This window comes from Actinia tenebrosa, unplaced genomic scaffold, assembly GCF_029948245.1.
Source record: "Actinia tenebrosa isolate PJP-AT-01 unplaced genomic scaffold, QUT_ActTen_1.0 PGA_scaffold5__44_contigs__length_20552954, whole genome shotgun sequence".
Lineage (NCBI taxonomy): Eukaryota > Metazoa > Cnidaria > Anthozoa > Actiniaria > Actiniidae > Actinia > Actinia tenebrosa.
The window spans coordinates 5,738,593-5,750,967 of NW_028292582.1; the positions used below are offsets into that span (position 1 = coordinate 5,738,593).

Sequence of the window (12,375 nt, forward strand, 5' to 3'; positions counted from 1 at the left end):
ATTGGATTTATTCATTAATGAAAAACGTTCTTGCACCTTTTCCAGGGCCCATTTGTAGGAAGGGTTCATAGCGCTATTGGATAAATTTTATTCAGCGGATAAATTCCTTATTGGATAACCGCATCGACTTATCCACTGGATAAGATTTATCCATCTGATAGCACTGTACAACCCGACCCAGAGGTGAAGGAAAAGATAGCAAAAAGAGTTGAAATTGTCCAATTTTATTCTTTTGGCAGCATCTCATAGCTAGCAGTTAGTCCTCGAGCCCCTGATCTGGATTTGACTAAAGCCTTTGGAAAAATAGACAGGAAATATTGAAAGTTGGAAAACCAATGGCATTTGTTATTCTGATCGAAAAGGTCCGAAAACTCGGTCCCTTCCGATTGAGGGAATCCACTTTTCCCGCTCTTTTCGGTTTTTCGGTAGACGCGTGTAGCATTTGACGGTAAAGTCAAAGTTTCAGCTCTTTTATTTCTATTATATAAAACAAATTCCCCACTGGATGGTTTTAATAGTAAGCACCCTTTATCAACATGAGTAAAATAGTTGAAATTTAGGTTTGAAAGAAGGAGGTAAGGAAAAATTGTAAAAAAATAACGCACTATAACAATAGCAAAGCAAGTTTTCGATCCTTGGACCTTTGGGTTATGGGCCCAGCACGCTTCCACTGCGCCACTCTGCTGATGAGCTGTGAGAAAAGCAACCAACATGGTAGAGCAGAACAACCACTATTATCATTCGCATTCTTTCTTTCGTCGTTTTTATTTGCCCAGATAACAAGCTCCAAATAACTACCCTCATATTATAAAACTTTGCGCTGTTTTACAATTTTTTCCCCCATTCCGTGTTTTCTTTATTGTTTCTCACTCTTTTTGAACTGCCATTCGAGCTAATCCCTATTTATGTTGTTGTAAGTTACAAATATTATTACGTTATCATAGAGTTGCTATAATTAAAGAGCGGATGATGCATTACATATTTCAGCGAGGACTGGTGTAAGTTTAAATACAATAAAGCTCAATAAGTATAAACACCTTGCACTGAACATAGGAGGACATAACAGTAGGCTTCCTAGTGCTTTCGAGTTGACCACTCTGCTTGGATTGAAATATTTTCTCTTGATAACGTGAAATTAGGCAGTTACATACAAAAATGTTAAAGTGATGACGTCAGGTAAGTCATTTGAGTGTTGTAATAATAATAATAATAATAATAATAATAATAATAATAATAATGGAAACTTTATTCTTTTTCTTAAATACAGTTGCAAATCTCTCTACGTATAGGCAATTAACAACTGACTACTTGAAATTGATTGATATATAAATTATATATATATATATATATATATATATAATATATATGTATATATTTCAAAAACATTATTAAAATTTCATTAAGTCTGGGCTTTCCCAAATCTTATTTTTACAACAAAATATATAATACGTGGCTCTAATGGCAAGATTCATTATTTTTTTGATTATAAAGTGTTGTTTTTTGTCGACTCCAATGTCATTCATCATGTCTAAAAACATAGAACATTCGTCGGACAGGACGCCAAGAGAGCTCATCAAGTGGTTTACAAATTTAACGCGATCGAATTAACTGGTCAAATCTTTAATCAAATTTTTGTATTTTTCTCTTTTACGGACTGCAATGCTATCAAGTTTAGACTCAAACCCAACTGTTAGTTCCAGAACATAAAGGCACTTGGACTGTATTAGGAGAAGGAGATCTGGACGAAAAGTGTCACCAGTTATAATTGAAGGACTCAGAAAACCATTTACATCAGCATAGAGTAAAGAGCGATGATTAATTACAGGTTTGAGCGAGTTGACAATGAAGTTAAGAATTGATTCATGTCTCCATGTAAAGCGTTCGAGGTAATGGTGACAACCAGCAACAACATGGAGGAGTGTCTCAGGATTAACTATGCAAAAGGAGCATTCAGGACTTTGTGATAATCCCCATCTTGTCAGATTCTTACGTGTAGCAAGGGAGTTATTTATGTAGCGAATGGTAAAGTTGTAAATGTTCTTGGGTAGGTTAGACTGAACAGAAGACCAAATAGAATTAACAGATGACAATGAAAACTTTATGACATTTGAGAAAAAGAAACCTTGTGATATTAGGTGGTGTTTCAGTTTATTTTCTTGATGACAACGAAAATCTTTAAGAACTTCCTTGGTGGAATTATACACATCGTATTGAACATTAGTGTGACTGCTTGATGACTTCCAGAAATCTCTTATAGGAACATTTCTTGACTTTTTTAAGGAATTACGGTGAACAGTTTGGCACTGAATGAATTTAATGGAGGACAAATATTGAGACCAAATTTATTGCGTTGTAGAAAACATTACTCAGTGTACCACATATCGGGATATCAAGCCATTTACGAATATAGCCATTCACTATTGAATCAAGATTTTCTATTATCCAGGTTTTAGATATATCAGCTACAGTAAGATGCCAGGAAAGTTTAGATAGGACGAAGCGGCTGTGCAGAAGAAGTTTATTTTTAGGATACAATGGCTTCATATCAATGTCACACATCAAGTCTTGTCAATTCGGACATGTGTCGGTTGTCAGACACGTCAAAGTCAAAGTAGCGACCTAAGTATCGAAATGATTCACCCATTTTGACACAGGGAACATTAATCAACAGTTTTATTATAATAATAATAATAATAATAATAATAATGCAAAATAATAATAATAATAATAATAATATATGAATATAATAAATTGCAATAATATGAGTACTAAAAAAGTTCTAACAAGTCTTGACACGGGAAAACGTGTCAAATGTGCTGGGCACATTGGATACTTTGAATAGAGTAGAAGACTATTTGGGATTTAGTCATTGTAAGACAGAAGAAAGTTCGTGGATTCGGTTTGAATATTTTTTTTACGGTCAAATTGAACCAGTATAAACGAATCTTGGTCGCAAACCCCAAAGCAAGCCTCCGTCTCTCTGAGAACCAGTGTTATGGTGGCTCCATCGGCTCAAAAACACCACACAAAACATTATTGAACAGAAGATTCTCCATCTACAGAAAAAGTTTGTTCTCGAAAATTTACCTCAGAATACCTTGCGAGCAGAGTCTCCTTTACCTTCCCCCGAGTGAGAGAAAGGAAAGAAGACTTTCCTTTCTCTCACTCGGGGGAAGGTAAAGGAGACTTTGCTCGCAGGGTAACCTCAGAATGGAAATACTACGAAAAACGTATCTTTTTCCCTACGCTTCTTAGTAAATTTGCCCCCAATAAACAATATGGCGTCGGAAACCGTGAAAGGAACTATAAATAAACTAATATAAAACTCGTGTGAGTACTCTTTTATGTAAATTATGACGCAGTAAATTCCTCGTCCACCCACTCGTTGAAGGTTTCGGCATGAAAATCCCTTTTTCATACCGAAAATATTCGATTAGAAATAGATACGTTTAGCTAACCAAAACAAAAATCATTACTTTAGTTAATACAATAACATATAACTCGTGCGGGTACTGCTACTAAAACAAGGAACGGCCTGAAACCACCTGAAACCACCTAAAACGACCTGAAACGACCTAAAACCATCTTGAAATCACCTGAAACCAGCCAAAACGTTGAATCTCCATCGCGTTTGTCGTCCAGTTTGTGTATTTTATTGATTTTTATCGATCGATCAAGTGTTTGTTTTCCTTGGAAGGGATGTACTTCATGGTAGAATGTCATATATTCGCTAATACGTATAGTCTCCCATAGAAGTATTCCACACTTATACCTCACCTCTCCCTTGCTATGATTACCTCTTCCTAGCTGATCAACTGTTCCTAGCTATGACCAACTGTCACTAGCTATGATCAACTATCTCTAGTTTCTAATTTAGCTCCAGTTTCTAATTATCTGCTTAGAATACTACCAAATTAAGTTTAAAGTAAGTTGGATTCAGGCACTCTTACCACGAAAACCACATATGTTCAACCTCTTTCACCTCCTCCGTGTCCCGATCTTACAGATCTCAACGCGCATTTTCATCTCGTGTTTCACCAATGTCAATCATGACGAGGTCCACCAATGGCATTCGTAACACTAAATTCCGATCATACCTAACTCACCAAAAACAAATGTACTGTGCCCATAGGCCCAGCACAAAAATATATATACATATGTATATATATATATATACAGGCATATACACACACATGTATACGCATATATATATCTATACACACCCGTACACACAACGAACATACATACATATGCACGCATACATGCGATGATTGTTACGCCACAAAATGTAATAACTCGCACAAAATGTAATAACAACGCAAAATGTAATAACTTTTGACGCAAAATGTAATAACTTCAATAACACATTTTAAATATCCAGAAATTCAATATTTGCTCGGTATACGAACCATACCAGGTGACTTTTAAGTTGAATTTCGCATGAACCGTTAAGATAAATATTCATGTTGAATACGCGATTTCAGCGTGTGGATTTTACAAGGCAAGTCCACTCACTCCAACAGTAGTATATTTGAGGGGAAAATCAGCAACTCTTCATAAATATCACCAATATCAAGCCAACTCAGGATCAACATACTTCAATTATTTTAATAATTGAAGTATGTTAAAACTATCGTATTGAATCCCGACATGTCTCATGGATAAGGGCTAGTTTATTATGCATTATTGTCAACTTGTTAATCATTTTATTGAGTAAATAATACTTTTAAAAAATTACCACATTATGGTAAAAAACATACCAAAATAACATAAATTAATTAGTCAGAATGTTCATCAACTAGCAATAAAAAAATACATAAAAATTAGCATTTGATCTTAGCAAAAAGTCGTGGCATTTGTTTAATATCTCTTAATTTGAATGTAGTCTAACCATTTTTTTTCTCCAAACGATTCTCTATTCTGTTCTGTTCGGTTCTACTGTGTCGTTTACGTCCATTCAGTAAACATTGATTTTAAAATGCGTTATTGAAGTTATTACATTCTGCGTCAAAAGTTATTACATTTTGCGTTAGAGCAGTTATTACATCTTGCGTCAAAAGTTATTACATTTTGCGTTGTTATTACATTTTGTGCGAGTTATTACAATTTGTGGCGTAACACATCGGCCTAAAATTTGACTAACACCTACAAAATACCAAATGAAAGCTGTGATCAATAATATGGTTGAATTTTATGAAAACACGGCTTACTTGTCTTAAACAATCTACACCGTACTATCGACCAAGTACAACTACGAGGTTCCATTTGTAGTCATCTCTTCGATGTCGCATCGCTTACTCTTCGGTAAGAGGGAGATTTTTTTATTTAAGCCGTGATTGGTTCCGAAGTTTATCTATTGTTACGGACTTACTTACACAAACTCGATGACATAGAAGCTTAGCCGTGATTGGTCCCGAAGTTTATCTATTGTTACGGACTTACTTACACAACTCGATGACATAGTGGCTTCGCCTCTACGAGGCAGCAGCCACAAAAATACCTATACGACAACAATGAAAATACATCATGACAGAGATAACTAAACGACTAAATCTTAAGACGATAAAAACGCAATGACAAGTAGAACTACGTGAAACGAAACTAGTAATTTGTCATCGGAGTAGAATTACTCGCTTAGAACACAACATATTTCCGAGTCACGAAAAACTTAACTTTAGTAACAAGCCTTAATATCGAAATCTATGTCAACGATGTACTTACAAACGGGTTAAAATGGAACGACGCGGCATGACTGACATAGCAAGGCTAACTCCTAGCTCTTGGGGCGATTTTTTTTTTTTTTTTTTTTTTTTTTTTTATCTAACCCCATCCAGCTTTAGTTGCTTGAACTTGCGTTCGGTACTAGCTCTCGCTAGAACTTCTGCTCTTTCGCTGCTCTAGTTGTCCCAAAGCTGTCGTACTATATAGGGGCTATATCTATGAGTACGTGAATAGTGGCTAATCGAATTAGGATATGACCTCATGTCACGTAGAATTGCAAAACAAGCTAAACATCCACGCCGCGGAAATCAGCGCATTCCAATAGTTAAGCGTAATCTAAACATTGGCAATAGTAGAACTGTTTACGAGGTAGTCCCACAAAGGAAACTATCTAAATGCGAGATAAATATTGGTTTGAACGAACGATTAGTTCAGGAAATAGATCACATAGCATTGCTCGTGTCTCTTTCCGTAGAACGATTAAATTAAACTGACGTTCGAATGTGTTCCCTAACAAAAATATATATTAAATCCTTTATAGTAAATACTTAGGATCACCACAAACGAGCAGTTCCCATAAAACTACTTGAAATCGACATTCCAAAATTACTAAAGATTAATGCAAAGTGACCATGTCACAATAGTGTACCACCTTGGTAATCGCCCGTAGTCCCCAAGCCTCTGTACGAAAATGAGGATTGTCAAGCTTTTTGGGATGTTCCTGTCTACGCAGAAAACACAGAAGTAAGAGCTAACAGAATAGACGTACGCATTATCAATCACAAAGACAAGAAGGTAACAACTCTGGAAATGAGCAAGAAAGACGACGAGAAGACGCGCAAGTACACAGCACTTAGGTGGGAATGTAGCAACAGCTTAAAGGATAGAAGATCGAACAGTACAACAACATAATAGACGTTTTAGGAGGATATTCAACCGACTTATGGAAGAGTGCATAAGCAAGCTCTTGGGAAGAAAAAGAGGAAGTGACACACTTATAAAGATGCAGAAAGCTGTCATTTCATCTACACTGAACATTGCACGTACTTTCAAATCACTGCTATGAGACTTATCACTATAGGCATTTGACATTGAACATTGAGCATTACAATTATATAGATTCATAGTTATTTATTAGGTTGTTATGATTTAGCTTAGACTTATTAGATCTTAGTATTTCAAGATATAGATCCAAACCTTCAAAAATTCTTTATTAAAATAGCAAAAGCTGTAATCTATAATCACACATTTGTAATAAAATATTAGCATAATGCTATTAAAATATCAACATGATATATACGTAAATTATTGAAAAATCATCAATAAAGTTAAAGAAAAAGAAAAAAGTTTTGTCAAAAGTCAAATTATTCTTGGCTGCTATCACTACTTTCAATAATGTACCGTCGTTTCTTGCGTTGAGATTCGAGCACACTGACAGAACTTTCTTCTACTGTACTCGGAACCACATTGATATCAAAATCACCTCCAGCAATGTAGTTTGCGTGAAACATCGCTTGTAGACTGTTTTTGTTAACATCTACGGCAGTTGAAGTCGATGAAGTTGAACTCAAGGATTGAGAGAAACACGGTTGGCTTTGAAACGGCAAATTTCGTTCAGCTTGTGCTATCGGGAAGATTGAATTTGAGGCTGGTGTTGACAAAATATGTGATATATTTTTCATTTGTCTTTCGTTGAGAGAACAGTAATTGTTTACAGATTGAAGGTTTTTATGTCCGGATATCTGTATTATTTGGTTAGGAGGTATGTCGCTGTTCTGAAGTTTTTGGATCAATGTTTTTCGCCCACAGTGGTTTGTTTTCGTTGGGATGTTGGCAGCTTCGGTCATGTCTCTCATTACACTGTTTAATTTGTTTTAACCCCCATTGGTTGAGCCTTAAACCAACTACAGTCCTTTGACATTAACTCGGCTTCTGTTTTGAAGACATTTATAGATAAATAGAAGCTAGATTCAGGATTTAGCATCGTTTCAGGACGTTTTCCTTTGTAAATCTTGTAAGCGTGCACGGGGTCACGTTCTAGTATGGCAGGATTGGCGTACATTCTTGGCTTCACTTATCGTTGGTCCCGTGGATTTACACCCGTTCTTGTTTTCGTTTGGCGCTCAGAATACTCAAAATACTCTTGCCCTCCGACCTCAGCTTTTAAAGCTATGTCTCCCTAGCATAATACTCTTTGATCGACTCCTCCTCTCAAGTCAAAATGAACCATGTTGTTGAACCACACTGTGTTATGAAGCGCTTGAGGGGAGCTCGTTCCCAGCAATTTTTTAGAGTACAAACCTTCAATTTCTTCATCCGAAAGAGCTGATGTTGCATGCGGTCTGTTTCCACGACCTTGTCTTTTTAATTCCTTTTGTTTAGCTTTCAATGCATCTCTAGTTTTTTGAAATTCATAGTCCTTGAAGATGGATTTACCGTAGTTGGCCTGGCTCAAGTTACGTTCAACGCTCGATAAGATACCGCGAAGTGAGGATGGCTCGTAATTTTGTCCTGTTTTTGTTCTCGCTGCCACTATAAATTGGCTTAAAAGACCATTCAGCTCATTTGGAGGAATATCTTCGATTTCTCTCTCCTCTTTTTGACTTCTTGCATGAATTTCTTAACAAGTTTTAGGTCGTAGTACGTCTTTCGCTTAGCATTTTTGTTTTGCTCTCCTTCAATGCGTTTATCAACGTCATGATCAGTAACTTGAAAAAACCTTCCTTCATCCTGTTCCTCTGCATCTAGATCTGGAAGAAGTTCTCCTAGCACGTCAAAATTAACATCAACTTCTTCCATTTTCAAATTTAAGTGGGCTCGAAAAAAACTGTAAAAAAAAATTCGATGAATCCCCGCGCCAAGTTTGAAAGTTTAATTTGATTGGTTGAAAAAAATACGTTACTATGTCAACAGCGATATCTTCCCCTGGTGAAAGATATCAAATTTTCGAAACTAGAGAAAACCTGGTATTTCATCGATATCTATATAATAAATCAGATTAGGTATATAATACTTAATATAATTTTAAGCAATCACAAATTATTGAAGGATTTAGAACTTATCATTTTTATTTAGATCTTCTAATTCAAATAGATTCATTTAATTTTCCTCACCACTCTAGTTGAGTGCTTTTAGAGATTAGGATAATATTTTTTTAAAGTTTTGATAACAAAATATTAATTCGTTTTAGGATATAGCTATTGTGATTAGGAACATCACTATTATTATAGACAAGAGTCACTAGTTCATCATATAAAGAACAACTGTAATTAGAAGCTTTTTAGGGTTAGATTGGCCTTTAGGTTACGCTTAGCGCCCTACTGTGCCACTTGTATTGAGCATACTAAAGTTTAACACTGCTGTCATAATAATAATAATAATATATATATTTAGGCACTGCCTAAAAGCGGAGCTCCCGATACGGAAGTAGCAGGGAGAACAATTTGAATGAAACTGAAAGGTAAAAATAAGATCGGGGGAAAAAATCTTCAATTATTTTTTATTTGAGATGAAGATAATTTCTCCCATACTAAAAACCATGCAGTGAAATCGAATCGAAATGTACTACACTGTTTTTTGTTTGTTTTTTTCTTGTTTGTTTGTTTTTTTGTTTTGTTTTGTTTTGTTTTTTTGTTTGTTTGTTTGTTTGTTTGTTTGTTTGTTTGTTTGTTTGTTTTTTTTGTTTTGTTTTTTGGAAGGGGAAATTTGTACATAACTCATCACCACCCCCAGGGGCTAGTTTTGTTCTTTGGAGATTCTTCGACAAAGTTTTCCAATGCCGCCCTTTTTCTTTTTTTTTTTTTTCTTTGAATATCTTTTACTTAAAAAAAAAAAACGAAAGATAACTACAGCTAATCCAATACAATATCAATTTTAGTGAAATTTAACTCGGATGTCTTTCATTGAAATCGAAAATCTGGAGATCTAGGACAAATCAAGACCAAAAAACAGACATGAAAACTGGTTAAGGTGAGCAAAAAAAAGGTTTACTTAATTAGGTCTTTTACAGTTTTCCAAAAACAAAGCTTACATTCATTTAAACTTGACAAGAACAACTGAGACAAAATAGAAAATAATGCAAAAGGTAATACAAAATACAAAATGACTCATTTCTTTGTCAGTAAATTGCCATTTGTAAATGTTTTTGAATATTTTCTAGCTTTTGAAAGTGAAAGCGTCTAGGTCTTTATACAATAACATCTCTCAACAACACAAATTTAAGCTCATTTTTATAACCATACTTGATCGAACAGCTTAATAAACAGTTGAATATTTGGTAAAAATTTATATTTCATTCAATAATTAAATAAATTATCTGTAGAAAAAAATAAAATTCTTGAATGAAAGTCTTCCTTGTTTTGCCGATGGGACCCCGCGATAGGATGCAAACAAAGCTGCATTTTGTTGTTTTTTTTTTTGTTTTTTTTTTGTTTTTTTTTTTTTTTGAATGAAAAACATACGATAGTTGGTTAAAAACAACCGAACTGTTAAAGATTTACAAAGCTAAATAAAGGACGAATATTTGTTGTCGTAATATGCTCTACGTGTTATATTTCCTCCAGCATTAAAATAAATTAAGCTTATCTATAGAAATATAAAAAGTTTTGAGAGAAAGCCTTTGATTTGTCGATTCGTCGACAAAAATGCTTGTCAAAAAAAAAAATATATATATATATATATACGATTGTTTGCTAAAAAACACAAACCTGAATTATTAAAGAACACTTCTTGATCCACCTTTGACTACATAAAAGTATTTTTTAAATTGTTTTTGGTCTATAACTTGTCCTAAAGCGATTTTTTCTGTGCATTTGAGAGCCGCATTTGTTAGTAGTTTTGCTTTGATATCAAGCAGGATTCCTGTGTCGTGTACACGGACGGACGGACTGACGTACGGAAGGAAGTGACGTCAGCCAAACCATGAAAAATCAACTCGATGGTTTACCATCTTTTCTTAAGTATGGTGCTCCGCTCGCGCGGGCCTTCGGGCTCCGCTAATAATTCCAATGGGAAGTTTGACGTTTGAACTGAGCCTAAGACAACATTCAGGAGGAAAAAAGGCATTGAATAGGCTCGCTAAGTTCACGGCTATCCTAGAATGCTTAATGCTTACTTCCCCTTCCCCTTTCCCCAATTTTTCCATCAAAATCTAGTTCATATGTTGAATATATGTTAAAATAATTTTCAATATCTACAATATTTTTTCTGGTTATACATGCTAGTAACGATTCCAAACGCTGATCTTATATTTAATGTCATTAATTCTATAGTCAAGATTTCGAGCTGGAACTTACCCTTACGCCCTCTTACTAAAGTTGAGGTGCTCTTTTCATTTCTGGAGATTGTTTGACTCATTTGCTCGTTTCAAGCCCTCTTTCCTACAAACTTAAAGTAAATTAAGCTTATGACTGCTAGAATTCTGTGTCGTTTATAATAGTCCCCACACACATCTAATTGAGACGAACGGTGAGCTTGGAACGATAGAGACATGTGAATTATTGTTAAAAGGTGCGATGCAAAGGCACGGCTAACTTTCAAGATGGCGCAGGGAACTGTGAATGGGGCTATTGGTTATTAATTACATTGTTAACTCATGAAATTAGGGATAAATTTCACTTGTGTTTGTCCATATCTGCTTAATTTTTGAGAGAAGCCTTGAGCAAAACAGGGGGATCCAGAAGTGGTAAAAGGGGTGACTAGTCACCCCCTTTTATTCAAATTTCTTAGCATATCGTTAGTAACAGTCACATCCCTATTCCTCGTATTCCTGGTACAACCTTTATGTGATAGAATTAGTCACCCCTCTTCTAAAATTCCTGGATCCGTCCCTGCAAAAATTAGTCATTAGTTCCTCTTACGTTTTTGAATGATGCATTTAGATTTAGCAGAAATTTAGCGACTCGCTACATCAGTTTAAAAAGCAAACTGCAGTTTAAGTGAATCTCAGTTTAAACAGCAAACCACGTGATGTCTACGTCATAATTGCGTATGCTGAAACTCGAACTGGAATACTACGGTTGAATTTGAATTTGAATGTCAAGACGGATATTTTCGATAATTTTGATTTCATGACAGCCTTTTTACCCATCTTGGTAGTTCTATCACTGTATTTATTAATTTAGCAATTCATTTTCACAGTAGATCCTGCTCTCAGGCTCGTGTTACCAAGGGGGTTGCTAAATTGCGAGTCTGCGAGCCCGAGTCTTTGATATGCGAGCCGCGAGCCTTTTTTAGTGCCAATACAAAATTTCGCCCCAAAACATGAATATTATGGTCTAGAGTTCAAGATTGAGGATGCCTCTGAAAAGGTGAGTAAAGTAAACTCTCATTTAGTTAGAAATCTGCTTAAAAATATTGGATTTTTTGTCTTAAAAATCAAAATCCTTTAATGACCAAATTATATTATTAGTTTATTTGTGGAACTGACCCTTGTTTTTTGCGATTTCAGTCTGAAGTTTAACGATGAATCGCACTGCAGTGTACATGTGGAACTCTGCAATTTTATTATGCACTTCATTAATCCATTATTTACTGCCTAAGACGACATTTAGAGAAAAGATTACCCCCAGGGGCGGAACAAACAGAATGAAGTGTTAAATTTTGTCATAAAGTCGCTCATGCTTAAAGCCCTGCTGAGAGAAACCATGAACCTAG

At 35.2% G+C, this 12,375-nt stretch overlaps 1 protein-coding gene across 1 annotated transcript; it reads right to left on the bottom strand.

The window, feature by feature from the left end:
* Positions 1-7,900: 7,900 nt before the first annotated feature.
* Positions 7,901-8,520, bottom strand: LOC148906383 (uncharacterized). Its single transcript, XM_089038015.1, has 2 exons — positions 8,366-8,520; positions 7,901-8,324 (listed from the first exon to the last, which is right to left on the bottom strand). Exons 1-2 carry the CDS (start codon positions 8,518-8,520, stop codon positions 7,901-7,903), a joined length of 579 nt encoding a protein of 192 aa, XP_088894141.1.
* Positions 8,521-12,375: the final 3,855 nt, after the last annotated feature.